The sequence below is a fragment of the Onychomys torridus genome, chromosome 10, assembly GCF_903995425.1.
Source record: "Onychomys torridus chromosome 10, mOncTor1.1, whole genome shotgun sequence".
Taxonomy (NCBI): Eukaryota; Metazoa; Chordata; class Mammalia; order Rodentia; family Cricetidae; genus Onychomys; species Onychomys torridus.
Window position 1 is genome coordinate 23,911,905 of NC_050452.1, and position 14,459 is coordinate 23,926,363.

Here is a 14,459-nt window from a genome sequence, read left to right on the forward strand (position 1 = left end):
GGCTGCTGTGGGCTTTGCCTGTTTCCCTTCCGTGCCCACAGTCTGCCTCAAGAGGATGGCCAGTGCTGGGAGGCCAGTGGTGCCCAGGAGGTGGCACTGTGGAAGCTCCTTCCTGGCTCTGGTTGGCAGACAGATTCTGCCTTCATCACCCATCTTTGTCCACACTTCTCTGTCCTGTGTCCCTGCTGCCCTGGCTGCCTTCCCCTACGTCCTCAAGGCTAACCTTAGCCTCTTGCACCCTTTGGAGGTGGGGAGGGGGAGGGTGTCAGGTGAGCTGTCAGCTTCAAGGTGGGTGACTCCTCTGGAGGGGAGGCCTGGCACCGGCTCTGTCCTATGACCTCCCATGTCCTTTAACCTCCCTGTGCCTCAGTTTCCCCAGGTGAACATGGAGATAAAGCCGCCTCACCCGAGGAGTGTGCTGGCTGCAGAGGATAGCTGTGCCTGCAGCCCCCCATCCCCTGCTCCTATCCAGATGGATAACAGTGGCACCCTGACTCCCAGGGCTTCACATGGACACTGCTGTCCTCTGCACACTCAACCCGCTTCTCCATGCAGCATCCTGCATCGGCTACTTGAGCCCTGCAGGTCCTGGGCCCGCTGGCTCACCTTGCAGCCTCCCAGCTCAGAGCTGAGAATATACAGGACTGTGCTGGCCATGGTGTCCAGATCTCCCTGGGGTCTCCACCCAACTGTCCCAACGTCCTCCTTCCTATATACTGGGTTTAGATTTTTTGAAGTAGGGAGAAAGGCCCCCAAAACCCTGGGGAACTTCTAGACACCTGGCTGCCCCCTTCATTTACATTTGCAATTCAAGTTCAGTGAAGAGATGCGGACCCCACTTTTCCTCAGCTATCCCCAGGACTGTGGGGAGCACTGTGGCCCTCACATGCGGTGCACCCAGAGGGAGGCAGTTCTGGTCCTTGGAGCCGCTGGGAGGAGGAAGTTGGTACTGAATGCAGAGGAGGGGAGCACCCCCCCCCCCCGCCCCAGTAAACGTCAGTGCTCAGAGTCACACACACTTCGCAACACTCAGATTTTAAATTTTAATACTTAATTAAATAGAGAATTGTGAAACATTCAGTCTGTGAATGTACTGAATAATTAGAGATTATTAAACTACTCTTAACAAAAGCAGTTGAAGGGAAATTAATTGACTGAGGTAGGGAGATCATTAGGCACGAGGTCTTAGAAACACTTTTTGTTATTCCCTCCACACTAGCACACTAAACAGCTGCTCCTTTGGGGGTGCTGTCGTCTCTGTGGACACCCCGTGTGGAGGTAAGCTGTGGCTACAGAAGCCTGTGCAAAGCTCACCCCTGGTTAGTGGCTGCACACAGGTGGGCCGTGTGAATGGGGAGCCTGCCCCTCAGCTCTGCTGGGACGACTTGAATGTGTCCTCATCGTGGTCCTCATTGCTGCTGAGAGACTCTCCCCATACCCCCACGACAACACGGACTTAGCAGGTACAGAGGAGGCAACAGTCTTAAAGAAACTGAGAATTTAGAGTCCCACAGATGGTTGGTAGAAGAAACCAGCTGGGCCACACAGTGAACACCCAGGTAAGGCAGATCAGGGGTCAGGTGTCCCAGGTAGGGGCTCAAATCAGTGACGGGCCTGCCATCACCAGTGGGCTGAGCTCACACATGAGGAGCCAAGCCCAGCAAACTCTTTGCCCTCAGGCCCATGCCCTGCCAGCCCCAGCTGCATGCCTGGCCTCTGGCCTTCCAAAGGCTCACGTGGTGTCTTCTGCATTAGGAGACACACTCTGCCCAAAGCTAATAGGGAGAAGTTGTCCTGATGTCTCGGGGAACCTGGGGTGCTGGGACTGCACCCCAGGAGAGGAAAAAGCTGGAGGGAAGGTCCACATCTCAGAAACCTGTCTGGGGTTGTGTTTGGCTCCAGGGTCCACACGTGAGGTTCTTGTAGCTGGCAATGCACCTTTCTTGGCCTCACTACCCACAACCCCAAACACCCCCTACCCAAGGGATAAGCACACAGAATCCATAGAACTGGGTCAATAGAGACGAGGCACTGCAGTGCACAGCAGCTGAAGCGCGTCCTCTCCCCCTGGAGACCCTCCCCTCCTTCCCATCCATCCCTGGCCCAAACCACAATCCTCCTGGGGGCCCAGGGATGCTTCCTGGGGGCTTGGCGTGTGGCATGTCTTCCTTTGGGAAACATTCATTCCCCAGTGCCAGGGTCAGTCTATAAAGGTTCTGTTGACTAGACTTGAGGGTATGGGTGTGAAGGGCCCTGGAAGGGAGGGCTTCCCATCCCCAGGGCCAGCCACCCAGAATGAGGGATCCAGACTGGGGTTGCCAGATTTAACGTCTGAGAAACAGTGAAAGAGATTAAGTACAACTGTGTCCCATATTCAATTCTTATTATTGAATTATTACTATATATTTTTAAAGTACGTCTGAAATTTAAACCTACCTAGCATCCTGTTTCATCCAGCACAGTGAACAAGACTGTGGAAGGCAGTTCGTAAACTCAGTTGGTTTAGTTTAAGCTCCTGACTTCTGGACCCAGAGAAAGTAGAGAGACAGGCCACGGATGAGGAACCCTGGCCCTTGATGGCCTCACCTGTGAGGCGGAGAGAGGGTGAGGTGCTCCAGGGCTGACTGGCTGTAGGGTGTGGATGCTGGTGTGAACAATCCCAAACACTGGGGTCAATGTGGTTGGAAGTGGCTGCCAAGGGTTGTGTTTTGGAGCTCTGTGACTCTGGGGAGAAAATGCACCATGCTGTGTATAGTGCCCACCCCTGGGCTGTGGTAGGTGAGGGAGATGTGTTAGTCCTTATCCAGGGCCCTAGTGATCAGGGAAGGCCTACCCATGAGTCTGGCTTTCCAAGGGTCATTGGTCCCTCGGTTCTCAGGCAGGGTGTTCACCTTCTTGCAGACCTGGGACTGGTTGTTTGGACCTCATCAGCTGGTGGACATCAGGAGAGGCTGACGGGAGATGCCTTGTGTAGCAGGTGTTTCTGGCTACACAGATGTGACAGGGCATCTCTGGGTAGTTTAGGGTGGCTGGCTGGGGCTAGAGAACAGAGCAGCAGCAAACAGTGTGGATTGTGTAAGTGGACTGGGCTGGAGGCACACGACCTCACTAGCTAGTTTCTTCTGTATCCCTTTAGTGGGTGGGCGAGTTTCCTAACCTCGTAGAGCAGGCTTTAGGCTAGATTTGGTCCAAGGTGTCCAGTCTGGAATGTGTGTGAAGACCTGGGTAGTAGTCGAAGACTCTGGAAAGGACGAGAAGGAGGTGGGGACAGTTGGGAGACAGAGGCAGAGGTCAGGCACAGTGGGCAAGTTTTGTACTCTGGAGGCCACTGACCCCCAAAGCTTTTGTTCTTTGTCCCACAAGTGTGTGTCACTAATGCTTAGTCTCCAGCACAAAGCTACAGCTCTCCCACTGTCTCTGGATGACCTTTTGACGGCATCTGGTAAGGTGGGCTGGTCTGAGACCTGCCGGTGGGGAGACATCACCCCAGGTATAGACTGTTGGCCCCAGAGCTGGGAGAGGAGACGGCTGTTCAGACCATGCCTGCCGTAAGGACAATGACTGCTCAGCTTGTCAGCTGACCAAACTGAGGCCTGAGTCCAGGCCCCTCACTCAGATCCCCTCCTGTTTATAGTCAGTGATGTAGGAGTCCTGTCCCACGGCATTGAGCATAACCAGCAGCATAGTGATAGTTAGTGGTCAGATGAATTGTAGTCACGTGCACCCAGAGACCAGGGACCAGCATGCTTGCAGGGCCCCAGGCTTCTTGTGGAACACAGTGAGTCAGCAGTACTAGGGGAGACAGGCTGTATGGTATCCAGGAGAGGTGACCCAAGTGTCCACACAAGGATATTTGCATAATTCTGTGACTTGCAAGGATGAGCCAGAGCTGTGCCCTGTCCTGGGATGGCAGGGTGTTGCTGTCCTATCCTCAGAGACTGAGTCAGGGGGTCATGTGGTTGAGTGTGTGAGGACTCCCTAGCCTCTCTTAACGTTACGGCGGCACACAGCACTGACCTCCATTTTAGGCCTCACTCTACAACCTTGCTTCGGATGCCAGCTTGGCTGTGAGAGGGCAGGAATTCCAGGCCACACCTCTGCTTCGAAGATGCACCCACATGCAGAGGGCAGGTTCTCATTTCTGAAGAGGGCCCTGGGAGTGGGACATCAGCTGGAATGACAGGTGACCCCTTGGAGGGAAGAGAGTGTCCTGCCATGCAGCCCCAGAGTGGCCACACTGGAGCCCACAGGCCCAGACCCCTGAATGCCAGCCATCCCTGACTAAGTGGGAAGTAGTTCCGAGGGCCGTGACTCTGGTGTGGGTGGCAATTCCAATGGAGAACTGTGCTGCAGTAGGTGGTCAGGGTCCCTTGAGAGTCCCAGGCTGTGTAGCTTTGCGTCTTTCCTGGAACTCACTTGGTAGCCCAGGCTGGCCTCGAACTCACAGAGATCCGCCTGCCTCTGCCTCCCGAGTGCTGGGATTACAGGCGTGCGCCACCACCGCCCAGCCCCCCCCCCCTTTTTTTTTTTTTTTTTTTGTTTTGTTTTGTTTTGTTTTGTTTTTGTTTTTTGTTTTTTGAGACAGGGTTTCTCTGTGCAGCTTTGAAGCCTGTCCTGGAATTTGCTCTGTAGACCAGGCTGGCCTCGAACTCACAGAGTGCCACTGCTCAACTATTCCCCCCACCCTGTTCCCTTTCTTGATGCCAGTGGGTTGGCAGGCAGCTGCAGGACACGTACACAGACGTCTCTCCTCACGGTGGCTGCTGGCTGATGCTGTCAGGTTAATTGCTGGTTGCCTTGATGCTTTCTTCAAACAAAGCATGTACAGAAAGCCACAGTGAGAGCCCTGTCTTTCCACTTCTCTGGCCTGCCACCCTTTAGCCTCGAGTGTGAACCTGGCTGGAAATCCTTGCCGTCTCTGGTCCTGGCAGTTAAGCAGGAACACATGTCCTCCTCCACTGCCCATCTCCTTACCATCACTTCCACCTGTCAGGTACCTGCTAACTCACCTGACGCCCTTGGAGAGCACCCTTGGAGAACAGGGGTACTCCCCCAGCTCTGCCCAAAGCCAGTGTTCCACAGACAGAAGCCATTCCCTGAGGGTCTGTGCAGGGCTCTTGGCTCATTCACAAGGGTAGCTTGTCTTTCCCAAGGAATAGTTAGTCTCTGTCCATGATCCACTTTCAGCTTCTGCACCAGATGTGCCCCCAAGACTGGGTAGGCAGGCCCCCACTGCAGCCTGCGTAGCCTGGGCTGACCAGGGAGAGCCTGGGCTGCTTTATCTCCATGTAAACTAGCCTGGGAATTGGCAACTGGGTTCCTAAGCACGCCGCCCCTTGGGAGTGTGAAATCCAGATGCTAAACTCCCAGGTGGATGTGACTTGGGATTGAAGTGTGTTGTCACCAGACCAGGCTGGGCCAGTACACCCAGGTGTCACATGATACGGCTGCTCAGCCCTCTGGGACTTCAGAAGACCAGCTCCCAGGATGTCTGTAACAGAGAGATGAGAAGGAAGACAGGATCCTATGGCTCTGCCAGTTACCATGGGACAGGTCTTCCCACATGCTGAAGGCAAGGGGAGCAGGCCCTGGATCCCACTGCAGTCTGGAGCATTGCCTAGGCATGGGCCCAGTTCCCAAGTGGATTAGAGTGAGAGCCCAGCTCCGGGAGAGCCCTTCTGTGCTGTGGGCTTCGTAGCTTCTGAACAGGACCAGCCATGATGACTATGGCATCTTCGCTACCCTTTGAGTGGAGAGATACTGAGCCTTGCAGTGGGCCTTGCAAGTAGATGTAGTTTCCTGGGCACTCAGTCCAAGCTTTATTGATAATCTGTGTCCCATTGCTGCTCACTGGGGAGGGCCAGAATCTGGTGACATGCCCTGGCCATCAGGAACCTCCAGCTACCCCTTATCCAGTGTGTCTCTACAGACACCCGAGGCAGCACAGGCAGGCTGACATCCACCTGAGTCTGTGATTCTGGCCTTAGGCTCATGCTGGTGGCAGCTGAGTTAGCCTGAAGAAACAGAGCCCAGGAATCCGCAGCTAGCCCTTTCCCAGCCTCCTGTCTATCTATCTGAGCAAGGGCAGTGCAAGCAGGGACCCACTGCTGCCCCCACTGACAGAGTCTGGGTCCCCAGGCCCTTCCCACTTGGTCTGCATAGCTCTGAGGGTCCCTCCCAGGTCCTGAGTGTGTCCCTACAGAATGGAGAGGCTCTCCAGGCGTCGCTGGCATGCCCACTGATGGGGAGACCCCCCCGGGACATGGATGAAGGGGTACCTTCAACACAGTTTCATGCTCAGTCCAGTCCAGTCCTTTGGGACTAGACCCTGCCATTGTTCCCGTCATCCAGATGATGCCCAGCAAAGGAGTGTCATTTATCCTAAGCGACACTACATTTGGGACTCGAGCCTGTACAGCTGCCCATGGGCTCTGGTTCCCAGAACTGCAGAGCCCCAGGACCACAGATGGGAGTGAGTGAAGGGGGCCCCTCCTGTGTAAGTGGGCCTCACATTTCCCTCTCCCTGCCCCTCCTCCATCCCACCCAGTGCCCTCCCATGACAGCCTGCAGCTGGCAGGGCTGGTGCCACCCACACCCCTCCTGTCCCCTGCTTGGTGGCTCCTCTCGGTTGCCACCCCAACCCCCTGCTGTGAGTCACCTCTGCCAGGGAGCAGGTTGGGGGGGCACGGGGGTGGAGGATTGGGGGAGGGAAGGTGCATGAAGTGGGCAGAGACGCGCTACCTCTTTATCTCTGAGGAGAGGAAATGGAGTCGCTTGCAGAGATTGACTACACACGTCACTTCAGCTTGTCCTTTGGGCCTGCTGCCCCGGCTTCCAGGTGCCACACCCTGAGTGTCTCTGGGATCAGAGGTGGGCTGTCCCTGCTGTCCCCAGCCACCAGCTTGCTGCTGCTGCCTCTCAGGCATTTGGGGAATTAAACAGGTTATCACCTGTGATGCTCACAGATGGTGCCTGTCATGTGGCAGGTGCTTCAGAAGGCCGCGTCACATGCTGTGGCCTGGCTGCCAGCACCTGGGGGCAGGCCCTGCCTCTGTCATCTTTAAGGTGATGGACACTAGCTCTGTCGCCTGTACAGTGACAGCATAGAATAGTTCTGTCCACTCCCTGAACCCTGAGAGAGTCACATCTGCTCCCGAAAGCTATAGAAGAAATAGTCCCTGGATCTGAAAGGCAGCTTGATCCTTAGGTCGAATACTGTCCTACCCAAAGACGGTACAAGTGGTTTGCACTGACCCAGTTTCTGCAAGTGGCTGATGCAGACTGTCTGGGGGGCTTACAGTGGTTTTTCTGGGGCTATGGGGTGAGAGAGGAGGGAAGCCTTGTCACCGGGCCTTCGGCTGCTTTGCTTGGGCCTCTGTAGCAGCATTCACAGAGGACACAGATTCTTCAGTGTGTGGAAGCTGCAGAGGATGCAGGCCAAGGCTTTGTCACAGTCCCTGAGCATGGAGGAAAGGCCTTGGCTTTGAGGCTGAACTGGGTCACCTGCTCTGCTGGTGTGGGGGTGGGGGTGGGGGTGCATCCTGTGTGGGGGAGGGGCTGCCTCACCCTGCCATGAGTCACTCAGCATGGGTGTGCAGGCTCTGTTGGAGCCAACTCTCTTTCCAGGTCCCTTGATGGCCTGGGCCTCGCTGGCTGCCCAGCACTGGGACCCACACATGCTGCTGAGCTCGGGGACACCTGAGGTTTGTGTCTCATAGAGTAGACAACCTAGCAAGTCAGGCCTGCACACTGAGATCATGGCTGAATCACCTAGAAAAGCTTCCAGGCCTCGGCATTCCCGAGGGTGGCATCTGGGGACATTGCACTATCATTAGAATTCAGGCAGGCGGGTGGATAATTGCAGGCTCTGCCTTAGAAAAAATTTGAGTAAAATTGTGTTGGGTATTTTTTGTTTTGTTATTTTCTGATAAGTACTTTTATGGGAGTGTGGATGAATGCTGTATTCTATCCGAGGGGTGTTGCCTCTGGCAAGAGGAATAAATAGCACATCTTTTGCCTGAGTTTCCCTAACCAGCCCCTTAGCAGGTGTGTAGTGCGTGTGTGCATGCATATGTGTGTCTCTGCCAGAGTAAATGAGCCAGCTTATACACAGCCCCCTGTGTGCCCTTTTCTTGTTTGGGGTGCAAATTCTCATCTCGTGTTTGAGCTCTTAACAGGGAATGAGACTCAGGAGCTCCATCTCTGGGCTTCCCATTAGAGAGAGAGAGAGAGAGAGAGAGAGAGAGAGAGAGAGAGAGAGAGAGAGAGAGAGGCTGCTCCTGGTCACCCACACCTCACCCCACACCCACACCTCCTCTTCAGTTAGCACTCCACAGGGGACTTTAGTACATTTTGGTTTTTGGTTTTGGTGGGTTTTTTTGTTTTGTTTTGTTTTGTTTTTGTTGTTTTTGTTTTGTTTTGTTTTCCGAGACAGGGTTTCTCTGTGTAGTTTTGGTGCCTGTCCTGGATCTCACTCTGTAGACTAGGCTGGCCTCGAACTCACAGAGCTCTGCCTGGCTCTGCCTCCTGAGTGCTGGGATTAAAGGCGTGCACCACCAGCGCCTGGCTTGAGTACATTTTGTAAGAGAGGCCCGGTGCTTGCTGGGGTGGGTGGATGATCTCCTTGAAGGAGTAGGGAGGCCAGGGCTTCAGATGACAGTGAAGTGAGGCTTGAGTCTGGGAGGAAGGAAAGCCTTCCGGGTATTGCCTGTTGTGGGCAAAGCTGCCCTGAATAAAGATGCAAGTGTGTTTCCACAGCGGTCTATACCCTAGACCACAGGGCACCCACCTCAGGCATGCATCCGACCACAGAGAAGACTCAGCCAGGCTTGCTTCCTGCACTTCCCCCAGCACTGGGGGCCGGAGACCCAAACACTAGCTTGCACACCTCCTAAACAGCCTACTTTTTTAAAAATGGGGGCCTGCATTCTTCCTTTTCTGTTGGTCCTAGGGAGTTCCGTAGTCAGGAAGGCACCCCTCTGAGGTTTGGATTGGCACTTTCATTATGGGCTTGCCGTCCTGGGAGGGGCTCAGCACTCAGCAAGAGGTAGGGGTTTGAAATACTGGCTCCGCCCCCTCTCCTCCCCTCCCTCCAGTCTTGGCAGGGAGGCAGCCGCTGTCCTTAGTACTAGTGCTGAAAAGCCTGCCCTCCCTGCCCCCACCACACACACACACACACACACACACACACACACACACACACACACACACACGAGCGTTCGTGCACAGCAGCAGCACTAGTTGGCAGGATAGGCTGTACGTGGGCTGGGGTGAGAGCTTCAAGCTTTTCCTTCCTGCTCAGCATTCCACACTGTGGCTGAGGCTGTGGCTGTGACTGTGGCTGAGGCTGTGGCTGTGGCCAGGTGTGGCTGTGGCTGAGGCTGTGGCCAGGTGTGGCTGTGACTGTGGCTGTGACCGTGGCCGTGGCCGTGGCCGTGGCTGTGGCTGAGGCTGCGGCTGACTGTGACTGTGGCTGTGGCCGAGGCTGAGGATGTGGCTGTGGCCAGGTGTAGCCCTCCCTTCTGGACAGGGGGCCTTTTGGGATCTTGCTATTTCGATCAGCTTTTTTTTTTTAAGATTTCATTTTATTTTTATCTTATGCATATGTGTGCTTTACTTGCATATATGTCTGTGTACATGCATTCGTGGTGCCCTCAGAGGACAGAAGAGGGTGTGGGGTCTCCTGTTACTACAGTTATAGACTTGTGAGCCATCACGTGGAAGCTGGGAATCTACCCCAGGTTCTCTGGAAGAGCAGCCAGTGCTCTTAACCACTGAGCCATCTCTCCAGCCCTCCCCAGTCAGCTTTTGAAAGCTTCCTGGCACCTTTGTTTGGAATGTAAAACTCTGGGGGCCTTAGGGATGGACTGACGGGGGGGGGGGGGGGGGGGACAGTCAGGAATGCTGGCCCAGCCAGGTGGAGATGGGTGTTCGGCAAGCGAGTTACCTCTCAGCCCTTCTGAGAACCGAGGGTCCCAGTGTCTGGCGGCCGCTTGTCTCAGAGCCAGATCTGTGCCTGGCAAGGCAAGGAGAAGCAGTGGGCGCTGGCCTCTGAGGACATACGCTTGCTGCCCCCTGGCAGCCACATTGTTCTACAGACCCCACAATTAGCCTGAAGGGGAATTAGAACAGTGAGTGAAGGGTTAAGTCAGTGTGCCACTAACAGTCTGTCTTTGCGTTGTTGGGAACACTCAGCCCAGAGTTATGATACTCACTGCCTGCTTTGTTTGTCTCTGTCCTAGGTACCAGTTCTTTATGGCCCTAGGTACCCACACTCTTCCTCACCCTCCCAGATGGGTGCCCCAGATGCCTGGCAATGGGTGGACTCCTTCGTCAACCCCCCTGGGTAACCTCTCATTAGGTGGCTGCCACACACACTTGGGGACCTCTCCTGAGGTGGCAGCCATGCGGCCCGGCTGCTGAGGCACGAGGTGATGCCTTGTCCTTTTCTGTTGCCAGATCACCAGAAACTGGAGAGAGAGGCTCGGATCTGTCGCCTGCTGAAGCATTCCAACATTGGTGAGGACCCAGAGCCGGGTAGAGTGGGTGGTTTGGAGAATGCCTATGGAGATATTTAGAACCCAGAACCTGGGGCTGGTGACCTGTCCACACCTCACACGTGGGGTGAGTGGCTCTGCCAGGTGGAAGTGGGTATTTGACAAGAGTCTCTCAGCCCCATTTGACCACACCCCACACAGATGGGCGCCAAGACAGAACACTCACAGAATTCTGGCTCCCCGCCAAGTCTTGGTCTCTAGAAAGCACAGATGCTCAGCCTGTCAGACCCCTTCCTAAAGCCCAGACAAACATTCAAGGAGCTGCAGGGACCAAGGTTATACTGACCTGGAACCCTGGGCCACGTAGTCCTTCCGTGGCTATAGCAAGGCCCTTGCCATGCATGTACACACGAGTGCCTGTTCTTCCCAACTCTGGGCCCTCTGGAACTGAGGAAGAGTTTGGGAGCTCAGATCTTACCCATGCTGGGGAGCAGCTCGAGACACCTTGGGTGTGGCTGCCCACATCTACAGATGCAGGGCTAAGTGACCTCAGAGGCACTGGGATTTATCAGGGGATTGCTGGGCTCTTCCCTCCAAAGATTCAAGTTTGCCAGGACACAGCTCAGGAACCCATTTTAAAGGGATCCCCTGGGACTTGGAGGAATGTCCAGATTGGGAACCTGGCTTCTACATCTCTTTCCAGCCCAGGGGCTGACAGAGAGGGAAGGTTAATCTGCTTTGGGAGTGTGGGCATTCCTGCTGTTGTCCTGCTCTGGGGGCTGGAAGTCCTCTGCTGGCCACTGGCCCACACTGAGAGCTAGCTGGGGAGAGACATAGCCTTCATTCTGAGACTCATCTGGGTCTCAGCCACCCGCTGATTGATCCTAGTCTCTTAGTTTCAGAACCTTACGCCCCCCCCCCCTTTTTTTGAGACAAAGCTGGCCCCTGAACTTGTTAGGTAGACCAGGCTGTCCTTGTACCCCTAGAAGTCTACCTGCCTTTGCCTCCCAGGTACTGGAGGCATGCACCACCACCACACCCAGCAGAGAGTCTTATCCTCCTGACTTTCAGGGGCCTGAGCCTGCCCTGAAGGGCTAACTTAGAGGTCTCAGTAGGCCCAGCAATGTTCATGGGACCACTGGGCCACTGGGTGCCTGCAGCTCAGTGTCAAGAGCCTATTACCTCACCACTGGGTACTGTGTCTCTTCTGGGGATCATGGGAGATGGCCCAACTCCACCAGTACCTCCAAGCCCTTGCTTCACTGCCCCCAACTGTGCAGCAACCGAGAGCTGTAGCTCATTCTGTCTGTTTGCATGCACGGCCTTATTTGGGCGAGTGGGGGCCCAGATGTACTTTAGGTTGCTGTTTTGTTTAGTTCTTCAATAAGACATCTCCCTGGCCTGGCCAGAAGCCTGGTGTGGTTCTGGGTGGGTTCCAGACAGTGGCTTGGCTCCGGCTTCCTGGGTAGACTGGGGAGAAGAGGCCACTTGAAGTCCTTACAGCAGCTTCATTTCAGTCAGAGCGTTCCAGGACACAGACCTGAGGCTGTGGGGCTCCTGAGGAGGTGAGGGGACTCCTGGACCCCCACCTTCTCTTCCTCCCCTCCCCTCAGCCCCACTTCTAAACAGAAAGCTGTCCACAGGCCACCCTGAGACCAGGAGCAAGGGCTGGGTGGAGGAAAAGTAGGGGGGGTGGCTCTGGGTTGGGGGTAAGTGGGGAAGCAGTGTGTGACAGGCTGAGGAAGAGAGAGAGCTCTGTCTCCCCTCTGACACTGGAAGTGGCTCCTGCCACTCTCCCAGGGACCTGGTGACATGAGCTGAGCTGACTCACTTGGAAAGTGAGTAAAACCAAGTTCCCCCTTAAGGGAGGCAGCGTCCACTATAAAGCCCCTCCTTTCCAGAGGCCCGCGCTAAGGCCCGCCCACACGCCCCGAGCAGACTTCTTATTGGTGGAAGGTTTCTTTCTTACAGTGGTTTCACAAGTACGGCATCCATCTGTGCTGCAGAACAAATAACCCCAAGTCTTGGCCAACCAGGCTGGATTGTCCCAGCATCTGCTCCCAAGAGCAGCTGATCTGCTGGCAGGCCTCCACAGAGCTTGTGGGACCCACTACAAAGTGTCCTTGGTTCAAAAGTGATTAAGAATTTCACAGCAGGGCTGGAGAGATGGCCCTGGGAGCAGGTGTTGCTCTACAGAGGACCCAAGTTGGACTCACACTGTAGACCAGGCTGGCCTTGAACTCACAGAGATCCACTACCTCTGCCTCCTGAGTGCTGGGATTAAAGGTGTGCGCCACCACTGCCCAACTAACATTTCTTCCTTTTGAAGGCTGAATAATATTGCATGGCAGTTCCACATTTTACCTGTTCATTGTCTCTGGATGGACACTTGGGACTGCTTCTACCTCTTGGCCATTGTGAATGGTTCTGTTCTCATGGGGTACACAGGTGTGTGAGCCCCTGCCTTCAGTCCCGAGTATACATACACCTGAGAGCAGTGTTGCTCGGGTGTGAACCCTGTTTAACCCTTTGAGGAACCATCTGCCTTCTTGTGATCCACTTTACATGGCATCACTCCTGCATACTCTATTTGAAGCCCACAGGCAGGACAAGCAGAGGAAATGTACCATAGGGCTTGGGATGTATTTTGCAGCCACCATGCTGGATACCCAAGGTTATAGGTCCGCTTCCTACCTGCTGAGCTGTCTCACTGTAAGTGAGGTTCGTGGCCTCACCCCAGTACCAGCCATAAAGTGAATCCATCGACCCCTAGCTGCCAGCTCCCTGCCACAGGGCTTGGCCAAATGCTTGCTCTAGAGTGGTCCAGTCTCCTTCAGAGTTGAAGGGAGGGCTGGGAAGGTACAGCAGCCCTGGGTGTGGCCTGACCTTTGCAGTGCTTTGAAGAGGGAGACAGGGGAGGTCTGACTGGGTCACTTGCAACAGGAAGAAGCTTTACCTGGACCCCCCCCCCCCTAGGGAGCAGCCCAACTCATTCAGGCTGTCACCTCGGTCTTTGGACTCTAGGTGTCCTGGTATCAGCAAAGAGGCCCTCAGAAGCTTGGAAGAGAGCCACCAATCAGAGCCAACAGGGATACATCCATAGACCTTAATGGGGGGGTCCTGATATGGAGAAGGGGTTCCTCTGGGTTGTCTGCAAGAAGATGGAATGAACAGAGGAACCCTTGTGGTCTTGGACCCTGTACCATCCAAGACAGGGTTGCCAGGTGAAGGGGCTTCCAGACTAGGTCGTGACAGTGAAGTTGGTATCTGTGTGGCACTTCTCCTTGAGCGCAGATGGTCTATGCCTGACCTGGATGTGTCCCTGAGCTCAGCACCATCCCCAGGGAGGCTCCAGAGTTCCTTATTCAGCACATGTTTATAAATGCCTGCCTTGTGCCAGGAGAGGCAGTTCCAGGTTGCCTCGGGTCACTTGCATGACCTGCAGCCAGGGCTTCTGATAGCTCTGGCCACTGTTGACATCACGTGCTTGACCTGCAGGTAGGAGCCAGTGCCACTGAGGGTGTTGTCCTTAGCTCTCGACTTGGGGGGGGGGGGGGGGGAGATGGTTCTGCCTGGGAAGGAGCAGGTCCTAAAGACTCCCCCCACCCCTTGCACGGTGACAGAGACCAGGGGGAGCCTCGGCAGCACCTATGTCTGGGCCCAGCTCCTGTCAGGAGTCCGGAGTGGAGCCCCCTTTCCTGGATGAGGGCTTGCCCTCTGCATATCAGCTCACTCTCTTCTGAGCCCGCCTTAGAAGTCAGAAAGGTCTTTCTATCGGGTTTCTTGACTGAGGAGCTAGGCGAAGGGGCACCCCAAGGATGGAGCCCACTGAGGACAAGGAGCCCAGGGAGAAGCCACACAGGTTACAGGAGCTGCAGCCAGGACTTCGGATAGCCAGCCCAATACTGACATCACATGCTTGACGGGCAGGTGGAAGCCAGTGCCGCTGTGGGTCAGGGGATC

General features: G+C 55.2%; 1 protein-coding gene across 8 annotated transcripts in view; it reads left to right on the forward strand.

Moving 5' to 3' along the window:
• Positions 1-14,459, forward strand: part of Camk2b (calcium/calmodulin dependent protein kinase II beta) — an 89,151-nt gene that overhangs the window by 41,499 nt on the left and 33,193 nt on the right. For all 8 annotated transcript variants that reach the window (XM_036201157.1, XM_036201162.1, XM_036201158.1 and 5 more), the window contains exon 3: positions 10,459-10,518. In XM_036201157.1, the coding sequence (XP_036057050.1) occupies positions 10,459-10,518 (60 nt within the window). The remainder of the gene's footprint in view (positions 1-10,458; positions 10,519-14,459) is intronic.